Here is a 26,728-nt window from a genome sequence, read left to right on the forward strand (position 1 = left end):
GTTGTTGATTATTTACCTGCCGCATTAACGGGAGAGGACGTGCAAACGTTACCGCTGCTGCTGGGCTGAGATTCACGAGTCCGGAGCGGAATTAAAAACACGACATTCATTTAAGGTCATCGCGTGTTTTGTGAGCAAATGCTTTTGCATATTCGTAGTGTTTCCTCCCTTAAATGAAATATCTACTTTGCAAGTATTGCAAGTTGTCCTGTTGTCATCCGTTCTCGTAAAGTATAACCAAACTTTTGAGCGTTTGAGCTGCTTAGGCGCCGTGTTTCCTGTCAGGTAAATGACGCTCCGCAACGTGGTGACGTCATTCGGGGCGACTGGAATCGATAAGGGAATCGTTTGCAAAAATGCCAAACAATTCCAAGGAATTGAAACAGTGGGAACCGGTTCTCAACAAGAACCGGGTTTCGATACCCATCCCTACATAGCTGTCCTACTTACTGACTTCCTAACAGATTTGTATATATTCTAGAATTCTCCGTCTTAGATCTGCATCAACTTTCCCAATGTTCTGAGTATTGCTCAGAACAAACCAGTCCTTTTTGTGCTGGCAAAAAAACACAGTTTTAGTCAAATGTGATCTTTAATTGAGGGGTAATAGACCGTTAAGAGACAAAACTGGTTAATAGACAAAAATTCAAACCTGTGCACCAAACTCCTGGTATTTAAAGTCACTGAAATTAGTCTGCATGGAAAAAGAACATAAAAGTCATGCAAATCCTTAAAGCCTAAATTTACCATGAGCTTCATTCCCATAAATGTGTGTAAACTTCATAACAGCCTTCATAGTTATTTCTTGTTTTTTTCTTTGCATATGCTTCCCATCAGATCAGCTCAGGCTTTATAACAGTGTATATATTCTGTATTCAGTCCCTTTAGTGGTATTTACAGCTTTGCATGTAAATAACAGCGTTGTTGGTTACTGTTTTTTCATTCTCTTTCCACTTGCTACATGCGTGTGTTTTCTAAGATTACTAAACTTTCATAGACAAGTGTTATATTTTTATGCAGTACAAACAAATGCAACCTGTATTGGAAAGTGTAATGTTTTTCATCAATATGAGGGCTGAAGGTGCTGCTCCTGGGCAAGACTGTTTGGCATGTACTCCATAAAATCACAGCGTATGATTTTCTGACTTCTGTGTCGACCTAATGAGACGGAACATTTTAATTAGAGGGTTGGATTCTTACACAGAGCCAAACTGTTGTGCCTATCTCCACACAAGGGCTCACACAAACACACTCTTTATTAGGACGCAAGCTATAAAATTCCAAGATCTGGTGAAGTTTAAAACAGTGCAAATAATATATAAGGCAAGGAAAGGGATGCTCCCAATCGAAATAAGTAAATGGTTCTTAGAAACAGAAGGGAAGAGGAATTTAAAATTACAAAGAGTAAGAACAACTTTGAAAATAGCGGGAGTTAAATTCTGGAATGAGTTAGAAGAAGAAATAAAGGTCAGTAGTGATATTAAACCAGTTTAAAATAAAACTCAAAAAAGAAATTTTAAATAAGTATAAGAATGAAGAAAATGCAATTAACCCAAGACAGCAGTCAAACTGATGTTTATTTTCTTCTGCAAATTAGCAAATCTAAATATAGTTTTAGTTGAACATGAGAAAATATTTTTTTTGTGATGTTATGTTCAAATTTAGATGATGAGGATGTAAACCTGAGGGGGCTAAATAAGTATATACTTCTGCCTACTCCTTTTCAAACAACTGCATGGAAAGATTTTATGAAACGTTGGTGAATGTATATGTTTGAAATAAAAAAGAACTGAACGGAGGTGTGACACATGCAACAACATGAATAATTTTAAATTTAAGAAAAAATCTCAGCACTTAAAATGTTGCCGTGAGTTAAGATTCGTTTAAACAAACGAAGTTAAAAGGCGTACTGTGCTACCGTTTCACCTTGAAACAAAGTCGAGGGATGTTTCAGAGAGCTGGTGTCATGTAAAAACACTGTAGGCGTTATTCAAGACCGTAAACTGTCGCTGCAACCGTTTTCAAATGTTGCTGTTGGCATCGCGACTTTGACTTTGATCCGTATTCTATTGGCAAGATTTCCCGACTCTGTTCTCGCCTTTGACTCACACTGCTTTCTCTCTCTCTGTCTCCTCTCTCCCTTTTTTTTCTGTCTCTCCTCCAAATGCCACCCTCCTCCCCTCAGGGCGGGATGATTGCCCTTCTGCTGTCCATCCTCTGCCTGGTCCTGATCCTCTACACTCGCAGGCGCTGGTGTAAACGCCGCCGCATCCCTCAGCCCCAGAAGAGCGCGAGTGCTGAGGCAGCTAATGAGATCCACTACATCCCATCGGTGCTGATGGGAGGCCAGGCACGCGAGAGCTTGAGGAACTCCCGGGGTCAGGGTCCAAACTCCAGCGGTACCCTCAGTATCCGGGAGACACCGATTTTGGATGGGTACAAGCAGGGTTTGGATGTGGGATGGTTAGAGCTCAAGCCCTAAATATAAGCACACAGCATGCGTACACATTGCTGAGTTGAATAATAGTATTTTGTTTATTCCATGCTACACAAGCAGAGCCTGAATATAGACAGCTGCTTCCACAAATCAGCCTGCACACAACACACGTGGTTTTATTGTGTTAGCCTGTAACGTGTTTTGATGCCTTTATCAGTACATTGCGTCACACATTAGCCACTTGTGACATTTATTCTAATTTAAACAAGTCTGATAATGATTTCGCTAATTGATTTCAACTACATCCCCAGGTATGAGTACGACATTACCGACCTGCGTCACCATCTGCAGCGGGAGTGCATGAATGGCGGGGAGGAATTTGCCAGCCAAGTCACCCGTACCCTGGACTCGCTCCAGGGCTGTAATGACAAGAATAATATGGACCTTGCACCTGGTAAGCTGAAAGATGCACAAACAGCCAGGTCAGAAAAGACACACGACCTAAAGAACAAGTGCACTGAACAATGTTTCTCATGATAATTAGAAGTACAGATCATTTACCTTGACTTAAGGGTCATCGGCTTATTGGCTGCTATTGGTATTTAGCATTAAAGAGTATTTATTGTTTTATTTCATCTTATGCTGTTACTCATTTTCAGCAGATAAACACAGATAATTTCATGTCCTACCAAACGAGAGACAAGCGCAGCTCCTAGCCGGAGATGTTTCTTTGTTTGTTTTCATCTTACACTATGCATTTTTCTAAGTAATGATAGAGGTTGAGACTCCATATAACTATGAAATGTTATCTTTTATAGTCATAAAGCAGTTACATTTTATTGCAGATGTCCATCTACCCATCTTATTAATGCATTTGTTTTTCCTCCTCCTCAGCCATAGATAGATAGATAGATAGATAGATGTTTCTTTGTTTTCATCTTACACTATGCATTTTTCTAAGTAATGATAAAGATTGAGACTCCATGTAACTATGAAATTGTCACAGTCTGGCGAGGGCAGACTGTAGGGGTTGACAAAAGGACCCAAAACGCAGACTCCAAGGAACAGGGAACAGAACTTGAAATGTTAGCAAAAAGCGAGCCGTTTAATATGGCTGGTAAAAAAGGTACAAACAAAGGGCAAACTGAAGCAAGATTAACACAAACCTAAACTGGGAAATCTAAACAAACAATAAGAAAAACCTAGACAAGAAACTTGGAAGCATGGCATGGGAAACAGACGAGCTGACAATGACACACTGAAAACAAACAGAGGACTTAAATACACAGGAGGTGATTAGGGGAAGTGGGAACACATGGAGGAACAGCTGACTGACATGAGCCTAATGACAGGACAGGGGAAGTGAAATAAATACAATGAACAAAGAACACACGACTCCTTCAAAATAAAACAGGAAACATGAGACAGACATGATAATACAAACTTGATAACATAAGACACGCAGCATGAAACACAAAGGGTGAGGGAAACTTAAATACAGGGGAAGAAAACACAAGGAGTCTAATAACCAAATGAACTTCGCTAAGCTAATGAACTTAAACATAAACAACATCCAAATAAACTAAAACTTAAAACGCTGGGTCAACAGACCCAGGAACATGACAGAAATGTTATCTTTTCTAGTCATAAAGCAGTTACATTTTATTGCAGATGTCCATCTACCCATCTCATTAATGCATTTGTTTTTCCTCCTCCTCAGCCATACAGTTTTCTAAGTTACAAGACAATGTGTCAACGGGGGTTATGTTTGCGTATTACACAAACTCAGTTGCAGTAATTGCAGAGTGAAATAAATGAAAAATTAATTGGATTTTTAATTAAAACACATACGTTTTATTTTCTCTCGTAGGTTAGAAGTAATTATCTAAATGAATTTGGAGGGAATGATAGAGGATAAAAAAACATTTTCACAAACATGCATGGAGGAAATGTTGTGTAAAATCCACAAAAATAAGGCATCTTGTTCACTCGTTTCTACAGTTAGTAGAATAACATCAGCTGTGTGACCCATGTAGGATGCAGATCACATATAAATAGAAAAACAGTATTTTTGTCACCACGGACATAATTATGGAGCCACGTACCTGCCAAGAAATCTGGATTTTCGGTTTTAGAGAAAGCATTTTTCACAATTGGTGGACTTTGGAGTTGAGCACCACTCCCATGAGAATTACTTCATGAAGTGGAGCAGTTGTGATGAAGGTACGGCTTCTGAATTTCAACTAACGAGAGAGTCACCACTCGGATTCATCAGGAGATCTCTTATAGCTGTGCTCTTGTAAAATCCAAACCGCTCCGCCCCGGCGCTTATGGAGCAGAGTAATCCTGTGCATAATGCATTTAAGATACGCAATGAACTAGAGAAATAAAAAATGGAGACAGCAGCTCATGCATGGAATAGTAAATAGTGTGAACATCAGAGAGGTCACTCAGAAAATAACATTTGAATTTAGACTTAAAATAATGAATTTCAGTAAATGTGTTTTGGCTTCTCTGACCTTTTCTCTGCTCTATGTATAATTTAGTAGGTACACATACATAACCAAATGAAAAACAAGATGTCAGGGGCGTTTCGTGTCTGTTGTCACTTGTGCACTTTGTACTTCTTTAAAATAATCTTGTTTTAGAGTTTACTGTACCTGGTAGTGCGGCTACTGTTGTTCTACCAAATGTCTCGTTTAAATGTTTTGAAATAAAACTTTATTTCTTTAAAATATCAAAATTTTCATGAAGAATTTTCTTTTGCACAATTGCAACATTTTATTGTTTCCATATTTTTAAAAAAGACATTAATAATAGAGAAATACGTATTAAATTATCTGTAGTTTATTGTTATTTTGTGTCATTATTTATTAGTTTGAATTACACTGAGATGGACAAATATACTGGTTAGTTGGGCTTATTAATTATTGAATACAATGGCATGTATTAGAAAATATGCCACATACTAGACCTCTGCAAGCGACGTTTTAAAATACTGATGGATTTATTTATTTTTGTTAATAATTCATGCTTTCGCTCATTTCTTTTTGCTGTTTTGCAATTCTCTAAGCTAATGCACACATATTTTAGAAATTATGGTGAGACAAGGCATCTGAAAACATCATCCACAGAGATCCTGAATTAAATTTAATCCGAATCCATGACACAGATGTGTGTGTGTTTTGTTTTTTTTAAACTGGAACAAAGTGGAGGACAGACTGACATTGGCAGAAAATTACAGCTACCATGACAAACAGTGTGACTAAATACCATGACAGTCACATATCTGCAGTAATATATGATTTTTATTGTTTCCATGGGACTTCAGCTCTTAATATTTACAGAAATAGATCATTTTTCCCTGTGAGGCTTAAATGGGCTCTGTCTAATGCCTTAATAAGTTTTCATTTCATGCCAGCTTTTGTCTGTCTTTAATTTTGCCTGTTTGACTTCTGGTACAGTAAACAACATCCTGGATTTTCTTTCTTAGTATCGGTAATACTTTATGCTTGCCACGTCAAGCAAAGCAAAGAAACAAAAATGTTTTTCCAAGTGGGTGCTTTCTCATTTTAACTCTTTGCCCGAAGATTAAATTGAACAAAAAAAGAGTGTTTATTGAACCTTCCACCTCAAACATGTGTCAAATATAAAACACGTGACTTTAGGAAGCTTTAAGGTTGGTAAGCTTACATTTAAAAAATCCTTCTTCTTATCTGCAGTGAGTGACAACACCAAGTTGGCGCTAATGAACAAATACAAGGACAACATCATTGCCACGAGTCCCATCGATAGCAACCACCAGCAGAACACCCTGCTTCCCCACAATACCTCCACCAGCCAACGCAAACGTCTCTCCAGCAACACCCGCGGTGAGTCAATCTCTGCCATGGATTTGGCACAGACAGCAGATAATATCAACACCACCAATCCATGAGTCCTCAACAGGACTACTAGCAGCATCAGATCATTAGCTGGACATTGTTGTATCGTTACATGTGTACCTGTCAGGTGGCAGCCTGGGGACTTTATGAAGGCAGTTACATTTGAAAGAAAAGGTTTTCACATGACTTGACATGGCCCTCTAGACAGTAAAGCCAACCTGAAACTTTAATTCTTCTCCTCTCTCCCCTTTTTGTGTACGATAATATAAGCTACAGAATGAATGTACAGTTTTTAATTGTTGCTTATACTAATAACATACTGTGTGGACTAGGACTGCCACAAACGATTATTTTTGCGATTAGTCGACTAATCAGATCATCATCCATTGGACGTAAAGCGTACAGCTTATTGCACCAGCAGCATCTGCTCTTATATAACTATCATTAGCTTACAGCTTTAAGTGTTTAAGGTATGTGCTAACTAAAAATAAAGACAAGATGATAGTTTATTAAATTTTAATGAAATTTGCAGATTGTTTCAGTGAAGTTTAATAAACTCCTTGCTATCTAAAAATAACAGGACACCGGAGTAAATTCTCGAGCATCTCACACTTCTGATAATCAGCTGTCTGCTTGACGTTTATTCAGCTGTGTAAAAACTATAACTTTAATCTCAGCCAAACCGATTTACTCAGGAACAAATAAAATACTAAAAAAAGCCAAACAATAACATTTTTAAGTTATTTAAGTGACTTATATATCATGTTTAACCTGAGTAGCGAAAGACGGCGGTGGGTTTGAAAACGATTTGCCGGGAGTCCGGTGTTCTCACGGCTCTAGTTAGCCTAGCCCCCGGCTAGCTATCGAGCTAGCGGCTAACAGACATCTACGAAAACGTCGGAGCGCTTTTGAAAATATGTGGTGTCTTGAAAAACTGAGCAGATATTTGAGGTTTACACAGCTACATTCTCGCCTGAAAATATGTTAAACGTTTATTTTGTGACCCAGAAAGAATAATAAGAGTAATATTAAAACTAACTAGCTGCCGCCATTGTTGGTTGCTGGGCTGCTATGAATTCTGGGATACAGCTTCTTCTTCTTCGGGGTTTAACGGCAGCTGGCATCCTTGTACATGCAGTGCTGCCATCTTCTGTTTCAGTCCGTTATTACACTCTTAAATCCTACTACTTATTCCTCCGTCTTTTGTGATCTTGCAAAGCTTCAAACGACACGTCGACTATTAAATCAGTCGTCGACGATTTTGATAGTCGACGTAATCGTGACTAGTCGACTAATCGTGGCAGCCCTAGTGTGGACATCTCTGTGAAAAGAAGAAGCAGAACACAAAGTATTACCATGAACTTTGGTGTAATCTGTGCTTTTTATACAAGATAGGTCCTGCATGGCAGTTATGTGTCTAGTTTAGTTAACGCAGTTCAGAGGCTTTAAAAAATCATAATAACCTTAAACCAAGGCTTTAGGGAAGGTTTTAGGGAAACAAGCATAAACACAAATGGTTTCTATCTTCAGAATCTGTCGGTGCAGTGAAATCAAGTCCTAAATGTGGTGGAGTAAGCGGACTAGACATTTTGAGTACATTTATCAGCAGAGAAAGTGCCACTACTCACTACTTGCTGCTAATATTTTTCAGTGGTCAATAGTTGTTTTTATTTTTTTTTCCATTCTGTAGCAATTTGCATATAATTACCAAACTGCTGCACAGCCGAGCTCTGTTCCTGGAGCTTTAGTAATTCATAATGCAAAAAATCTTCACTCAACTGATCACATAAATTATTGACTTTCACTTCATTATCCAATTTTTCTCAATGCATCCGTGTTCCACACTCACAGCGTTCACAGGAATAAAACAGACTTCAATATTATTGAGTTTTACCAGATAACATCCAGACACACTTGATGCAATATGATAATATGATACTGCTCTGTCACGTCCAGGCAGTGGTCACTTACAGATGCAAGGCAAGGCGTAAAAATTGTTTTATTTTTTAATAACAAGTAATAGAACATAAACAATAATAGAGAATAGAAGGATAAATTGTTTTACATTGCAATTGGACTTTGTAAAAAGGAAGTTTTCCTAGCTAGCTAAGATGAGTATTGGTTGCCATTAGATGTCTGTGTAGGTTTTCAGTCATCCAACTCATAGTAATTTAAGGAGCTTGGAAAGCAAAGTGGCAAACAGCCACTTCATAAACACATGGCACAACATGGAAGAGCCACCTCCACAGGACAAGACTCAGCTGTACATCCACATCTAAAGGACACAGGTCACTCTGTCGAGGATGCCAATGTTCACATTTTGGATAGAGAGGACAGATGGTTTGAAAGAGGAGTGAAAGAAGCATCTATGTCCATGTGAATGTATGTGAACGACCATCTTTGAACAGAGGTGGCGGCTTACGACACCAAGTTTTGAGATCCCTTTCCAGACGTCTTAACACCCACGCACACCCGAAACCTCTGCTGCTAATGACTCACACCCTTTTTTACACCTTGGCTCATGCGATGAGGCAAATGATCTATAGTGGGTCAACAGCCCTCTTAAGGGTCAACTCCCACTAGTGCAAAAAACCCTGAACTCCCCACTATTTGGTCTTAGAAGTGAAGAAGCTTCTGAGAGGTGGCTTAAAGAAGTCCAGTCACTTTTCTTTCCAAGCTTCTTAAATTCCAATTAGATGTTGTTGTTTTTTCAGTGTTGTTCGGTTTCAATGTTATTAGAGTGATCAGCTGCTCCTGTTCATTGAAAGCAAAGAGATTTAGTATCAGATTGTTAATGGTTTCCTCTACAAAAGCTAAAGTCAGACTTGGGAAGTTCAAATAAATGTTTTCATGTAACCTCAACATTCAAAGCATAATACATGTTAATGCAAGTAGCCACAGAAATGCTAGCTGCTAACATGGTGCTGCTAACAATGCTGGCTAACAGTGATGTTTTTTAATAAGATCTGATTTAATAATAATAATAATAATACATTTTATTTGAAAGCGCCTTTCAAAACACTCAAGGTCGCTGTACACTTAAAAGCAACATAAAAGCAAGAAGTTTACAGAATCATAAAAGCATAAGACATAAACAAATAAAATAGGAGAGTGGAAAGGTTGTGTGGGATAAGCTATTTTGTACAAGTGGGTTTTGAGTTTGGACTTAAAGAGAGAGAAGGAAGAGATGTTTCTTAAATCAGGAGGTCGGGAATTCCAGAGTCGTGGAGCAGAGCAGCTGAAAGCCCGGCTCCCCATGGTGGCAAGACGGGGGGAAGGGACGGAGAGTGAAAGGGAAGAAGAAGATCTGATTTGTCAGTCAGTATCACAAAAACATGCATGAACGCACAATTAGTATAAAAGTGTTATGTTACTGCTTAGTTAATTTCATGTTTTAAATGTTAGTAAAATGTGCCACCCTGTGGCCCCTTTAAGTCGATATTTTGTGACAGTAGAAGAAGAGTTAAACAGGAAGTGGATGTTTTCTTGCTATGCTGTTTCAAGATGGCCGCGCCACATTCATGTCCTTCTTTTGGGTGTTTGTTAAAGTATTGTCTGTAAGTATTTAATGGTAAAAAGCAATGAGACACTTCAAGTGTTGTCTTTATGTGTGATGGACCACAGTTAACAAGTTTTCAATGTGCTATTCATATGTAAATGAGATCGCCAGTTCATATGCTAATTAGCGGTGCTAATCGTCATGCTAGCTCCTCAAATGCATTGTTAGGTAATTGGTTTAAGGCACATGTTGTTGTTAACAGTACAGATGAGTAATGTACATTTCCACATATGCTTTATTGTTACAGTTTCACACAATCAAAGAACCAGTAAACTTCATAAGATCTCATCTATTGTCTGGAGTTCCTGGGTTCATGTTTAGCTGTTTGGATAGCTAGTCAGACTTCTAGCGAGGCCATTTACAAAAAGTATAAAACCTTTGTCATAAAAAGGAATTGACAAAAGGAGTTAACAAAACATTGATGTTTTTTTTTTTTTGTAAAACTTGAATTTTAATTTCAATTTGACTTTAATATGCTTGTGGCTACTCGCATTGAAAAAAATCTTTTACCAATCACACCTGCATCAGCTGAAATACATTTTCTCTGAGATCTCATTTACTTGTGACCTACGGTAATTGTATTTGTAAACATATCGACATGTTTTTTTCATTTATTTTCTTGTTTTCCCATCATTGCTTCTTTTCAGACAAATGACTGAATATTGGTTCACCACACTAGTAACCAGAAAATGCTCTTGGAACCCAAAAGGCTAAGCCCTCTCCAAGTATTGTGTCTCATTATATGGACACCTTTGTAAAATGTTTTGTAGGAGCGAAAATGCATTTCACTAAAAGTGTAAAGGAGGATATAGAGGCCTGGGAGCTTGAGGGTCCTGCCCAGTATCTTTGCTGTTTCTAGAACTGCGCTCTTCTGGACAGCGATCTCGTATGTTGTTCCTGGGATCTGCTGGAGCCACTCGCCTAGTTTGGAGGTCACTGCACTGAGTGCTCCGGATGCTTCTCAGGTTCTTCTCTCAGTCATTGGCACTTCTCCAGCTTCTCATGTTCCTTCTTCCCGATACTGCCATCATTCGGTATAGCTACATCTATCACTACAGCCGTTTTCCTCTGCTTGTCCTCCACTACTATACCCGGTTGGTTACCCATCACCAGGTTGTCTGGCTGTATCTGGAAGTATCACTGGATTAGCTCAGTCATTCTTGACCACCTTGAGGGCCATGTCCCGTTTTGACCTCGTGACTTCCAGGCCATACTCGACACAGATCCTGTACAGGGATGTGTATGTGCTGCCATGATTAGTGCCTCTGTGCTGTCCAGCATTGTCCAGCCACTGGTTTTGGATGTCAGCCACTTCCTGTATCTCCGTCAATGATGGTTTTTCTCCTTGCTTCTCTTTCTTGGGTTCCTGCTGCCTGAGGTATTCAGTAATCACACAGTCAGTTTTAGCCATCTTCCTAATGTACTGATTGATGTTTGTTTTCTTATCCTGGGCAGTGGTTCTGACACTCAACACTCCTCTGCCTCCTTTCCTTTAACTTAGTGTCCAGTCTCAGGGTGCTAGATTTGGGGTGAACCCCTCCATGCATGGTAAGGAGCTTTCTTGCCTTGATGTCAGTGGCTTCTGTCTCCTCCGTTGGCCAGCTTATAATCCCAGCAGGGTACCTGTTCAGTGGAAGGGCGTAGGTGAAGATTGCCCAGATCTTGTTCTTTCTATTCAGCTGATTCCTCAGCACTTGCCTGACACTTAGCAGGTATTTGGTGGTTGTGGCTTTCCTAGTGACCTCTTCGTGGTTTCCATCTGGCTGTGGGATTAGTACATGTAGCTGTCCTCGATGTCTGCAATGAGTAATGACAGTCCATTTTTACCTGAACTGAAGGTCAGTCAGTCTGTAAAATTGCTAAAATGTTGAATGTGTCCCCAAGTATAGCGCCAAAACCATCAAAATTGAAGACACACTAAACCAGCATGGCTACTGTAGCATCCTGCAGCGGCATGCCATCCCATCTGGTTTGCGTTTACTTAGACCATCATTTATCTTTCAACAGGACAATGACCCCAAACACACCTCCATGCTGTGTAAGGGCTATTTGACCAAGAAGCTCATGGAGCTTCATGTGGTAGTCAAAAGCCAAGGGTGTGCAAAGCACTAATGAAAGCAGAGGGTGGCTATTTTGAAGAATTTAAAATATAAAACATGTTTTGAGTTATTGCACACTTTTTTGTTTACTACATAATTCCTTATGTGTTCATGAAAATAATGAAAAATTATTAAATGAGAAAGCGAGTCCAAACTTTACCGGTAGTGCATATGCCAGATTTATCCTTCAGTAAAAATGAGGTCTGACAATGAGGCATTATGTGTTCAAGTCATTGCGGCACTGTGTGCTAAGCTCCCTGCTGTGGATATCTTTTCTCTCTGAATGTTTATCTCTCACTATTCTGGTATTCACAAGAATTCATAGTGAGTCACTGAATGCCTCCACAGGTTTAATCATTGACAACATCACGAATGCCGTTTGGAAAACTCTAGAGGACCTTGAGACATTTTCACCTCGTTGGACAAAAGTTATCAATAATAGAGTACAGAATACAGCAGTGTTATAAAAGTAGCATTGGAAAACAAGAGGCATAAAGTGAGTCATAGATATAAACATTTCCTGGGAGATTATTGGACTGCAAACAATAAATAAAACAAAGTTTGCAGGAGCGTGTGAAATCTCAAAACGATGCAGATCTCTCTTATTATTGTCTTTTTCTACCATTCATTTATTTATTTTTTAATTTTGTACCCACATCGTCAGCACAAACACCCATGCCTCCCATGTTCACCTGTGCCTGGACAAGCTGTGATATTGCAGACATTGTCCTGTGTAATAAAAGACAGAAGAATATTGGAAATGCAGAGAGAGAGAGAGGATACGGTTGATGAAACTGAGAGACATTATCCCATTATCATAAACAAGAGAAGAAGGCAGCGACATTTTTAAAATGTCATTTTGAAAATCTTAATCTTAAATCTGTTAACCTCAGACCATAACTCACTTTCTTCCACACTCGACGGCAAGTGCTTTATTCTCAGTCCAATTAAAAACAATTCTGTAATGTTCGTTGATGCAAATTAATCTCCAGAAATACACATTTTTAGCCACACAAAGTAATCCAGAAATCTTTTCCAAACAGTGAGGAAGGACTGGAAATGAAAAGATAAAACAGAGGAACATAAACAAAAATGTTCACATGTGCATGTACTTGCAGTCACTTCTATTTATTTATCCTGGAACCCAACATGACTCTCGGGACACCTGGATTTCTAATTGTTAAAGAAGAAACAACTTGGTCTTGTCCTGTTTTTCTATCATGGTTTTACCTTGACTAATTTGGACTCACCTGCTTCCACCATGGCTTTGGCAAACAATTGCCTAAAGCCGAGAAGCAAAATAGAAAAAAAGAACAATATTTAAGCAAGTCCTTTTATCAATAATACAGTTAAAACAAAGAATAAATGCCCACCACCCAACACAGAGTGGCATACACTGCTAGAAGCTCCAGAAGGCAGTGTTGGGATGTTGAAACTCCAGTGGCCAAAATTCCTGTAACATGGTTGCAATGAACTGCAAACAAAAAATGTTTACTTTCAGACTTATGCTTTGCAGCTTTATGACAAAATGGTTAAAGAGTAAATATGCCTCAGGACTAGGGATGGGTATCGTTTAGGTTTTATCCGATACCGGTGCCAAACCGGTACTTTTGAAACGGTGCCGGTGCTTAAACGGTGCTCAAACCGGTGCTTAAAGAATGAAGAACACAAAATTGGTCCAAAAACCTCTCATGTTCAGCTGTTTTTTTGTAAAAAGATAACAATGTTAGCCTTTTCTGCAGCTATAGGGGATTTATGGTAACACTCTGGGCTGGAAGCAGTGCTTAATCAATGGAAAAAAACACAAACTTTGTCCAAAAACCTCTCATGTTTAACTGTTTTCCACTTTTTCTTTGGTCATTTTAGCCTTTTTGTCCAGGGTGAAGGGAGTATCTGCCATCAAACAAGAAGACAGCCGCATGTAACTACGACGGTGTTTGCTAGTTCACCTTACATGCATTAATGTAATAACGTGGTTAGCCTACTCAACGTAAATTACACACGAACAACATTAAGCTACTCACGCAGAGAAGAACGGCTGCTGCTGCCATCATCGTCCCTCATCATTTCTGCTACACTGGCAGGGCTAGGGGCCAGGACTCTCCTCTTCGGGTTTTGACGCTATGCATCGCCAGGTGTTTCATCAGATTTGAGGTGTTACCTCCTTTGACAGTATCACAGTATCAGCTTAAAGCACTTGTTGCAGCTGCTGAGTTTGCATCTTTTGCTGTGAAGTACAGTCAGACTTTTGATCGCTTCACCTTGGGCATTTTTAATCTGTAGCTCTGCTCTAAAAGAACGTACGTACCTGGACCCGCCTACTATCCTCGGAAATGTAAAATGATTGGCTAGAATTCAAAGTGTATGACATCTCAGGAAAATAAAGCACCGAAATGTGCACTGCTTTTCGGTCTGGTTACTGCCGTTTAGGTCAGAACCGGTGCCATGATGGCACCGGATACCGGTACCCATCCCTACTCAGGACAGCTCCAGGCTAGCAGCAGATCTGTGTCAAAAACAGACTCTTCATGCATACTTTAATAGTTTTGTTGAATTGCAGGAGTCAATGGATTTGATCACATTTGCAATAAACATTTGATCAGTTAGAAGGTGCTTGGGCAATGAAAACACTGAAGGTAGAAAGTTCAAAACAAAGAGATTCTTGGGTATACACGAGGCTGTAGGGATTTGTATATTCACTTAATATTTGGTTTAGTATGAGACTTCTGTTACTCTTCCCTCACAGCCATAACCTGCAGCTTCTTTGCTCACACCTTAGAGGCCAGATGAATTCAATTCAGCTAAATTCTGTTTCATTTATATACTGCCAATTCACAACAACTTTCACCTCAAGGGGATTTACATTTATAAGTTAAAGATAATGTAAGATACCCCCACAATCACCCAACACCCTGTGAGCAAACACTTGGCAACAGTGGGAAGGAAAAAGTCCATTGCAACAGGAAGTACACTCCATCAGAAAAAAATATAAAAAGGTAAAGGCTACATGGTTCTAAAAATTACTCCAAACAGCTGCTCATCAGTAGGGCCAAACAATTCAATAAAAGTATAAAGATTCCTGGAGCACATTTAGAATTCATTTTCTTAAAGTATTTAATATAATTATAAATGTGGTGGTTGTGCCAGATGGGCTGGTCTGAGTAAAATGGCTATTCTAGTGAAATTTTCTACCACAACCAACTCTAGAGTTTAGGTCCAAGAATATGGTCCAAAAAATATAAACTATCCAGTGAGTAAATGTGCCTTGTTGATACCAGAGCAGAATGGACAGACTGCTTCAAGCTGATAGGATCAGTAACTTAAATATCCACTCTTATGCAGAAAAGCATCTCTAAATGCACAACACACTGAAAGTTGGAGTAGATGAGCTTCAGCAGCAAAAGTCCACACACAGTGCCACTCAAACCCAGTGGTTTGTGCTCTGGTACTGTAGGAGTATAGGTTTTCAAAAGGTCTGTTAAGTAAGGTGGTACCAAACCATTGAGACTCTTATAATCAATTAATACATATTTAAAATGGATCCTGAAATGGATTGGAACCCAGTGTAAGGAGGTCAGTGTAGGTTTAGTGTGATCACACTGTTTCTTTACCATCAAAAGGCGAGCTGCTGCATTTTGAAGCTCTAATCAGAGCTAACATATAAAGAGTTATAATGCTCTGGACAAGAGGTAATAAAAGAAACTTAACAACAGAGCTAATCTGTTTATCACATTATAAAGAACTGCCAAAAGTCACGGTTCAGTCAAGGTTCCTTGCAATCATATGACAGTAAGTGGGTAAAAAGACCAGTGGTGCTGTCATATCCATCTAACAGGTTGGGTCGCTCAAATGAAAATTGTGTTTTACTTTTATTCAGTTAAGTTTATATCCACTCATGATTGTACAGCTCTAAGATAGTTCACTAGTGCCTGAATAAAATATGGCTGTTGGTTTGTATAGGCAACTCTATCTTGAGGTCAACTGCAAAGCAATGAAAGGAGATGTTATGTTTTTTAAAAATGGACCGAAAAGGAAGCATATAGAAAGAGAGAAGAATGGGCCCCAAAAGTGAACCCTGAGGTCCCCCACACGAATGATGAATACTGCCCTAAATGGAGAGAAAAACTCCTATCTGATAGATATGACTGGAGCCAATGGTCGTATCTTTAATACCTGCACATAATTCAAGCCGTGTCAGAAAAATGCTACAATCCACAGTGCCAAATGCCGTAGTCCAAAAGCATGAGGGAAGCAGACCTGCCAGCACCAGGTCATTCAACACTCACAGAAGGGTTATTTCTGTGCTGTTTCAACACAAGATTGGAAAAATGTTGCCTGTTCTGATGAGTCTCAATTTCTGCTGAGTAGTGCACATCATGGGCCTCTTAGTGACATATGACTATAATTTAAATGACACAGGCTACATGGGTATCGTTGCCGTTTATCCCTTTATGACTGCAGTGTACCCAGCTGCCATGTGACAAAGCTCAAATCAACTCTAACTGGTGTCTTGAACATAAGTTCACTGAACTCAAATGGTCTTTACAGTCAGTAGATCTCAGTCCAATAGTGCACGGTTGGGATTTGGTTGAATGAAACATTCACATGATGAATGTGTAGCCAAAAAATCTGCAACAGTTGTGTGATGCTATCATGTCACCGTGGACCAAACTCTCTCTCTAAGGACTGTGCAAAGACTGTGCCACAAAGATTTAAAACAAAGGGGCTAAAACCTAGTAATAGCAAGATATAAATATTAAAGTGACCGGTGACTGTCTACGTTTTTAATGAGGCGTTATTATCCATGCACAGTTTGATGTTAGCACTGAAGCCTCACAACAAGAAGATCTTGGATTTGAGTACACCAGCCGACCCAGGGCTTTCTCTGTGGTGTTTGTATGCTCTCCCATTGCTTGCTTCGGCTCTCTGAAGGTACTTCAGCTTCCTTTCATAGTCATTCTGTCGCAGAAATGCATGAGCTAAATTAATAGGGCTAAATTGGCTGTAGGTGTGACTGTGAATGGTTTTTATTTTTGTTTAAGCCCTGCAGGGGCTGTGTTTTGTGGCAAAAGATGGATCTAACCCCTCTAGATCTTTGATGCATCTCAAATAGTCAGCTCATCTCCCACTGATCATCTACTGATCTTCTGCTTTATTCAGAGTCAGCCTGTCTACTGACACCAGAACTTAATGCTCCTACAAAGAAAAGAAAGGACTAATTCTGATCAATTTAGTTGCAAAGCTAAAAGAATATGCAAGCATGAAGTAAAGACATGAAAAATCCATTTGCGTACATTATATTTGTTGTATCAGCATTGGTAATATCAGCTTAGTAAAGAAATAGAAGGATTTGCTGCTTCCTAATACACTCAAAACACACACATACACAATTTTAACATTTTAGTGCTTCCAGGTAGAGATTAGTATTCTCCAAAGCCAGCTGCATAGGAATGAGGCTGTCTAAGCAGGCAATTAGATGTGCTTCATGCAGTTTGGAGTCGCTGTTGTTGGTGTTTCTAGTCAACTATTTTCATCTTTGTCATAAAATATGCACAGACAGAGCTATTGTTGTCCTCAGTGGATAACTTCGGTGCATGTGCAAGGCAGGTGAGGTAAGGACTCTTTCAATTTTTGCTGAAGACGCCCCAGTGTCTCCCTTCACTCCATATGTCAGCACATTTAATGGACTCCAGAGTTACTTTTGCAGCAACTAAAAGTGCCAGATTTGCCAAATGGGAGAAAAGGATGTCAGAGTGAGTGAAAGGAGTGGGCCCAGGCCTGCGGCCCCCATCAGTATTTCATGATTATTATTGCTGAGTGGGTGCATAATTTATTCCTAATTAGCGATGGACCATACACCATAATTAAGTTAATGTTGTCTAAATTGTTGGATAAGGTTAATGTTTCATTAAAGTTATTGTACTTCTGCATACATAACAAGGCTTGCCCTCAGCATTGTCTCTTACCCACAGGATAACAGGGCAAACGTGGGGATAATGACAGACATGAGTATTTTGACAGTATCTTTTCATTGGAGGGCATTGCTTGACTTAGTCTAGCTGTCTAGGCCATTTGATTTGACAGTGAAAGCACTGATAGGGCTAATGATAACAATGATGCTGTTGCATTCAAACACTAGAAAAGTGCTACTAAGCTAATGAGCCTGATTCTTACAGAGTGCTTCTTGTTTACATCTGAATACATATATGGGTTATCAGCCTTGATGACCAGCTGTTGATTGTACAATGGTGGATTTAGTTCTAGGCGAATCCTGTTATTATACTAAAGAAAATGATTTTCCCAGGCTTGTAGGCTTGAATCCTGCTTCCAGGCCCAAAGTAGTCTTCATTTAATAAGGCTGTTCTGTTTTTAACATGTTTTAATGCTTTGTATCTTCTTCTATTTAATCTCAACAAGCCCCTAAAAATAGTCAGTGATCACTGTCGGCTTCTCTCGGTTTTTATTACCGCTAATCATTTTAAAGCTCGGTTTTTAAGCCCTTACGATGTAACTTCAGCCCAGCCCATGCAGCAGTATATTAATGACTAACCTCGTATTGTGGATGGATTATCTCAGTTGTTCTCCTGACTGAAGTTTGGTCCGTTTACAGCTTTTGCCCCTAAGCAATAGGAACCCTCACGTTAACTTTTATTGAGTGGAAAAAAGTCCTCCGTTCGTTAGCGTTCGTCCTCCAGCTTTACTGTTTATATTTTGCTAACATAGCTTTGTCACGCTAGCGATCACGTAGCATATCATTATATACCAGCTAGCCCAACCTCAGTAACCCTACAAACGTCGCTGCTGTTTACTTTCCTGTCTTCAGTTATGTTGGAAATGATAGCAGAGGTGTACGTTTGAATTTGTTTCATAAATCCCTCAGTCAGTACATGGTGTATTATATTTAGATGGAAGCTAGCGAGCTAGCGAGCTAACTTCCTGCTAACTTCTAACTCCGTTAAATATAATAAATTCTGTTTTCATGGATGCCTTATTACAGATGAAAGAATTTAGACAGTTTTTAACTCTCAGTAATGCTGCAGGGATCATTTGACTTTGGGACCTGCAGCGGAGTTTGGGCCCAGATATGGCTAGTGACGTCAGACTTAAAGACCGGATTCCAAATATTTCACTGGAGACTGAAAGACATATATGACATATATAGAGACATTCATTATTGTTATTTTGAGACTTAAATTAAAAGCCTGTCATATAACATGTCAGATATTAATAGTGAGGTATCATTGTGGCATTGAAACTATAACTTAGTCAAACACTTTGATAGGAAAGCTGTTTGGCCTGGCACGATCTGCTCTACAGACACAAGCATCTAATCGAATGGCATTTATTTATTTATTTTTGTTGTTGTTGTTGTTGTTGTTTGCTGTGTTTGGTTACTAGTTAACAAAAACTATCTTGTCACATACTGTGCTGAAGAATCTTATCAAATTGCCACCACTAAATTACAACAAAGGGGCAGAAACAGCTGCTAAATCATTAGTCTATGCTCTTTGGGGACTAGGATCTCATATAAAGGTTTTGCGGGGTTTAGGTTTGATTGTTTTTGCTGCTGAAATGTTTAGTAGTGTCTTAAAATCTCAAATGTTCCACCAGAGGTAGGATGAACAGACTATACCAAATCTGCTACACAAAATACATAAATGCATAAATAAATCTATTTCTGTAGATTCAGTTTATTTGGTATAACAGGCAAACTCTCAATGCATGCAATTTATACTCCATTATAAATTTGTAAGTGCTAATTGAACGTAGAATTTGCCATTTTAATTGTACGGATGTAAGTGTGTGTTTGCCAGTTATTATTTTAACACTGCCTGCCAAGTTACTGTGGCAATAACAAAAGTACAGAGGGTTAGCCACAGGCTAGCAGCTGTCCCTTGGTACTGCAATGCCTTCAAATATCACTTTTTTCTCCCTTGTTATTAATATATTATAGGATCCACTGCATTTGCTCTCCTGCAACATCCTTCTTTTCCTTATATAGTTGTCATTCTCCTGAACAGTGCTTTTGCAACACTGCATCATAGTTAGGAATTCATTTTATATATATATATATATATATATATATATATATAAAATAAGTCATCTATGTTGGGAGCTGTAAACTTTTTGGTTAGCTTCTTGTTAGCTTTTCTTTTGGAAAGGTTTGGCATTTTAATTTGGAGTCGTATTTTTTGGGAGTGGTTTCATGTAACTAAAAACACACATCTATAATTGCCCTAATTTTTTAATAAGTAATTTAACAAAAAAAAGGCTTTCTAGAGCAGAAAGCAAGATTTAGTATTCTCTGGATATTACATTTGGGCAGATCTTGTTCAAATATCATGATTTCGCTTCTTCTTTTCAGAAAAACAAATTATATGTGGACTGGTAAAAGGTTGTATAGGTTGTATTGTTGTTGCAAATAGTTATTTTCATAGCAGCTATTCTTGAGATGAGCACTCTTGTTCCAGTTGCAGTGATATTATTATCGTCTGGATATGCTTGTTTATGTCCACTTCCTCTGTCAGGGCAGATTCTGGTGCCATTATTCTCTCAGCTGCCTGATTCTAGCACTGGATATCATTTTGGTTTATAAGAGATACTTGTATCTGCTGTGCATGCTGGGTTGTGGGTGAACATCCTGCAGTGAGCATTTAAAGGAGTCTAACTTGTGTTTGTAGCAGTGTTAAGCACTACACCTTCAGCTCAGTTTTAAGATATAAAGTTGCCTGCTGTGCAAGGATGAGTCTTCTTTAGGAGTTGCTTTTTTTCTCCACTGTGAGTCACACTGTTACATTTTAAGTGGCATATTTTTAACAAATGTACAGTGCTGTGAAAAAATATTTTGTCATTTTTGTCCCCTAAAGCTAAGAACTGTTGTGCACCAAGAACTGTAATCAAGCAATTCTTCTTTCCAAGAAGTCCTAACTGCCAATAAGTCTTTCACATCATGCCAGAGGAATTTTTGCTCACTCTTCTTTCCAGAATTGTTTTACTTCAGCCACATTAGACAGTTTTCAAGCATGAATTGCCTGTTTAAGGTCAGTCTATCCTGGATTACAGGCCGGACTTTGACTAGACTAGTCTAAGGAGCTTAGAAAGAAAAGTGTCTGGACTTCTTAGATTGCTTGAAGACGTTTCACCTCTCATCCGAGAAGCTTCTTCAGTTCTAGGGTCAAATGGAGAGTCCCAGATTTAAATCCTAAAAGGACCCCCTGATGATCCTCTACCTAATCACAAGAGCCAAGGTGTGAAACTGGGTGTGGGTCCCAATCAGCCAGGGTTTCGGGTGAGCTCATTGTGAAACCTAGCCCCACCCTATCGTGTGATTTCCTGAGGTCAGATGGCCCAGGATGTGAGTGGGCGTTAAGGTGTCTGGGAAGGGAACTCAAAACTGGATTATAGATGGCAGACAGTTGGTGTCGTAAGCCACCGCCTCTGTTCAAAGATGGTCGCTCACAGTGGACATAGATGCTTCTTTCACTCCTCTTTCAAACCATCTGTCCTCTCTGTCCAAAATGTGAACATTGGCATCCTTGAAAGAGTCCGCTGAGTCCATCTGCGGTCCATTTACCCTAGAACTGAAGAAGCTTCTCGGATGAAAGGTGAAACGTCTTCAAGCAACCTAAGAAGTCCAGACGCTTTTCTTTCCAAGCTCCTTAGACTACGATGACCTGGATGAGTGAGAACCTTCACAAACATTTTGACTAGACTACAAAACAGCTCTGCACAGCTCCTTTATTCTTTTACATCAGTACACTTCGTCTCCGTTCCTCAGGCCTCCTCTCACTCTGCAACATTAAGTTAAACAATCTGGTTAAAAAAATCCACCGCCCACTCTTTTAGACATCTCAAGAGGTCATTATGACGCGTCGCCTTTCCACTCCCCCATCGTTGTCATGTAGCTGCCCTCACTTCAACCTTACTAATCCTCTGCACAGTCTAATTCACTAACTTTCCTCCATCCATTGTCTGACTCATTTTCCACATTCATCAGCTACTCCAAGTACTCCTTCCATCTTCTAAAAGAACTATCTTCACTTGTTAGTATATTTCCATCTTTATCCTTAACCACTTTAACTTTATTTCCCACGCAGTCAATTTTCTTGGCAGACTGATATAAGTTCTTTTCTTGTGTCCAGCCTCACATACAACTCACTTAGGGCCTTTTCCTTTACTGTTGCCACCTCTCTCTTTGATGTATACCTGTCTATTTTCTTCATCTCCTTGACTATCCTACTTTATTTTTGCCAACCTCTTCCTTTGAATTCTTTCCTGTACTTCCTCGTTCCACCAACAAGTGTCTTTGTCCTCTTTCCTCTGTCTATAGGAACCAAACAGGCTCTTGGCAGTTCTCTTAGCTTCTCAGCTATACTTTCCTAGTTAGCTGCTAACTCTTTCCTACCACCCAAGATCTTCCTCAACTCCTCCCTGAACTATGTAACATTCTTCCATCTTCAGCTTCCACCATTTAATCCTTGCTCCTACCTTGGACACCTGATATTGCTTAGCTACATTCTCCCCTGACACCACCTTGCAGTCTTCTTCTTACCTATCCAAGATCTCCTTATGACTTCTGTTTCCTTCTGCTACATGTCCATTGAAGTCTGATCCAATCACTGCTCTCCTCTCCCTGATGTCACTCTCTACCTCTTCATCCATTCTTCTTTCTCTTCTAACTAGCATCCAAACTGTGGGACACATGCACAGACAACACTCAACATCACCCTTTCGACTTCCAGCTTTAAACTCACGATCCTGTCTGACGCTCTTCACCTGTACAATACTATTCACATAGTCTTCCTTTAAGAATACGTCTACTAAAATTCTCTTCCTGTGTATATCACACATATATATGGTTTGAATCCACCTCCAGTGCTTCTGATCTTGTTTGCGTTCCACCCAGTCTTCTGCACACAGCTAGCTTTTTCCCTTTATCAGCTGTAGTCTCTGCATATACACGTCCTTACTCTCATCACCAACTCCTGCCTTTCCTTCTCTTTCGCTTACTCCTAACCAGAGATGGGTAGTAACGCGTTACTGTAATCCAATTACTTTTTTCAAGTAACGAGTAAAGTAAGGGATTACTTTTGCAAAAACGGTAATTAGATTACTGTTACTTTCCCGTAGGAACGCTGCGTTACTGCGTTACTAAAACCGTGATTTTTTTGCGAGAATGTCTCATGACAGTGACGTAAGCGAGTGCGACGTTCGTGACAACAGCTGTGTGCAGATCAACAATGGATCATATATCGAGTGCAGAGAGAGTATGAGCGTGCAGCGTTTAAAGCGTGGAAGTACTGACCTTACTTTGAGTTTGATTCCATAAAAAGTGACAAAAATATTAGTGTCCGTTGTGCGTGGGAAGAAAACTTCTTTTTACAGCGAAAAAAACCCTAAACTTCCGAGCAAGCACCGAGTAGCTACGACGTAATGGGAAACCCACAGAGAAACACGCGGATTCTTCCACTGACCGCTGCACACCTGCACCAGGGTAAACCTCCGCCTACCCCACTCCTGCTTTACAGGTGAAAATAGAGCAACAGGACCGCTAGTCTTTGACTTTATTTATTTTCTGCTGTGTTTTACTTGCATCTATTTGAAAGAGTGAGTGTAAACACACAAAAAAAAATTATTTTATGTGCTGGAATGTGCAGAAAATAGGTTTAAATGTTAAACTAATTTCTTCCAGTCAGTGAATGTTGCATTTAATTAAATTTTTGCTTGATGCATAAAGTTAAAAGATTAAAACGAATAAAACAAGTTTTAAAAAGAGACTTTTCCATTTGATTACATTTTGTATGATGGATTATGCAGAAAAAGTAGAATTGGGCTGAAAGATCTATCACTTTATCACCTATTCAGGTTGTAAATCGTGTTTTTAAAAAGTAACTAAGTAACTAAGTAATTAATTACTCTTGAAAATAAGTAATCAGTAAAGTAACGGGATTACTTTTTTGGGGAAGTAATCAGTAATTAGTTACTGATTACTTTTTTCAAGTAACTTGACCAACACTGCTCCTAACACGCCTTTCCCCCTTTTTTTTCATTGTCTCCAGCCAACAGTTGCACAGTTTCCACCCTGTTGACCTTTGACCATAGGGTGCTGGTCATAGTTAACCTGGGCCCAAACCAATCCAGTATGGAAATCTCATTCTTTACATTCAGCAAGTTTCATTGGGCCATGATTTTATGTCACATGTTTTTCCTGCAACCCTCTGATCCTTTTCTTTTAGTCACTTCTAGCTCTATGCCATTGGTCAGTCAGCATGAACTGCTAGCAAACGCTGTAAGGTACATTTTCTCCTAACTGCCTTCGATCGTCTTCACAGAGAGACATGCTGTTGCACTTTGAACTACTTTAAGTTATCTCTAGTGTAGAACTATTACATTCTAGCCAGCACTTCTTTTATGTTCTTTTCTCTCTGAAACCTGAAGCAGTCCTTGACAGCTGTGCACTACTCAGGTGTTCAGAGAGTAACTCAAAGGCTCCATTTGTAGTTTTTGTAAACCTGAAGATTCAAACCTTTTTGTAATACTGTAAATTATGGTCTAGTAAGGTTGATGTGACGGGAGTTTGCTCACTTTATAAAAACCTTATAAATATAAAATCTGTTGTGTGTGCCCAAGTTAGAAGCTGTTCCCTATTGAATGGGCTGAAAATTATACCTAGCTAGTTCTAATGTTTACATATGTAGACAGTAAGTGTTTTGGGAGTCTTGACACTGTGGGCTATTTAGCAGTGTCTCGGGACACTTTTTCCCCTCTTTATATTTTAATATTTCTTAATTAAATTATGCATTAAATCCCAGTTAATCAAATAATTAATACATTACATGAATTCACTAAAATTGCACTGAAGGAATATGGAGCATTCTACAAACAGCAATAATAGACACGATCACTGTAACCCAGCAACAGCAAAAAATCACTACATAAATGTGTTTCTTAATGCCTTCGAGGATTAACATCTATTCTATCAAACTGTTCCCTTTTCCTTAATGATCTTTCTGAGTTTCTGTCATTGATTCTGCCTGGTTGTGACAGTTCCTCAATACTTGCTAATTTTAAGGATCCGTTATGGTTTCCCTGACATTTATGCCTCAGTTAATTCCTTCATCTTAGACTGTTGTCTGACTTAGACCGTAACTTACACTATACCCAAATTAAAGTCACATTTCCTAACTTTAGATATTCAGAATGTAACAAGGCGCTGTATCTACATTTAGAAAGAATTTGAAATACACATCTGGTCATTGTGACCCTCATTACCCCACAGTCTGGGATGTGGGACCACTTCTCATGTTTGCCTTGGCTTCATTGTGCATTTGCTGTTGTTCATTTCGATTCCATTTTCAGACTTACTTTAGTCTTTGCAAAAAAACTGCATCCATGAATCATTCAGGTATTAAAAAGGCACCTAACTCAAGATAAACCACTTGTGTCTATGCATAACAGACAATTCAACACAGAAACTATTTTAAATTGTGTCTTTGTTGCTAGTGGCAACAAAGGCAAATGATGTTTTCCCCTTTCCTCAGCTGAATCTTGAAAAATGCCGAAGGTAACACAGTTTGACGGGAAGAAAATAGTATTTTTTTCCACCAACAAAATTAGGAAACTGGACAATTAAACAGAAAAGAGGTGCCGGGCCTAAAAACAATATACAGCAGATGACCAGTATCTGAAAAGACCTGACACAGGACCTGAGAGATGGATCTGGCCCTTCAGTTGACCCATCTACAAGTCACTGAAGCTTCCTCGGAAGTGGTCACAATGGCCGTCAAGTCTAGGGAACACCAAATTACACACTGAAAATCAGTGTCAGCGGGTCCTATTGAGTGATAAATCCAAATTTGTGGTTCAAGTCATCAATGTGTACGGAGCAGGTCAATACAGATTTACCGTAACCGTAAGTATCAATCTGTAAAATACAGTGGAGGTGCTGTCGTGCATTTTAGCCTGTCCAAATTGATGGAATTATGAAAACAGAAAAGTATTTCTCCATGAAATACCGTCTGGAAAGTTTGTGGCAATGGTTTCATTTATCAGGATGACAGTGATGCCAAACACACTGAAACTGGAGTCTAGGGATAAAGCATACCTGGATAGAAAGCCACGCAATGGAACACTATCAGTCATGGATTAATGATTCTTATCATATAGTCAAGCTTGTTAGAGTTGTACAACCGTACTCAGTCACTCACTCTGCCTATTTCCCATTTTTCTAGCAAAATATAAAGAAATGGCTTTTTCTGAAACACCTTTTCTCAGTACAGGAGCAACAAAGCAAAACAACATAAGGCAACTGGCAACTGTAACTGGTTGCAAAGAGTCTTTCTTTCATTGCCACAGCATATAGTGTCACGGCTGGGCAGCAGTCGTGTGGTGGAATGAAAGAGGACCCAAGATGCAGATGGAGATTTATTTAAGGTGAAAAACCCAAGGTGAGGGCAGAACTAAACATAAACCTAAACTGGTGAAACAAACACAAACAGAGGACACAAAGCGAGGAACAGAGAGACACAAAGCGAGGAACAGAGAGACACAAAGCGAGGAACAGAGGACACAAAGCGAGGAACAGAGAGACACGGAGACATACCAAAATAATGCAGAGAAATGCAGACGACGAGACGAGGATCACAGGCAGACACGCAGTATAAATACACACACCAGGTAATCAGGAAATGGCACACAGGAGGGGACACAGCTGGAACTAATGGGCATAACGAGACACAAACCTACAAAG

General features: G+C 39.3%; 1 protein-coding gene across 10 annotated transcripts in view; it reads left to right on the plus strand.

Annotated features, from left to right (window-relative positions):
* Positions 1–26,728, plus strand: part of astn1 (astrotactin 1) — a 587,946-nt gene that overhangs the window by 162,695 nt on the left and 398,523 nt on the right. For 7 of the 10 annotated variants that reach the window (XM_085141198.1, XM_085141199.1, XM_085141203.1 and 4 more), the window contains exons 3-5: positions 2,186–2,463; positions 2,749–2,891; positions 6,160–6,309. In XM_085141198.1, coding sequence (XP_084997324.1) covers positions 2,186–2,463; positions 2,749–2,891; positions 6,160–6,309 — 571 coding nt within the window. The remainder of the gene's footprint in view (positions 1–2,185; positions 2,464–2,748; positions 2,892–6,159; positions 6,310–26,728) is intronic. The other 3 variants (XM_085141201.1, XM_085141202.1, XM_085141207.1) reach the window with 1 other exon arrangement.

This window comes from Neolamprologus multifasciatus, chromosome 18, assembly GCF_963576455.1.
Source record: "Neolamprologus multifasciatus chromosome 18, fNeoMul1.2, whole genome shotgun sequence".
Classification (NCBI taxonomy): Eukaryota; Metazoa; Chordata; class Actinopteri; order Cichliformes; family Cichlidae; genus Neolamprologus; species Neolamprologus multifasciatus.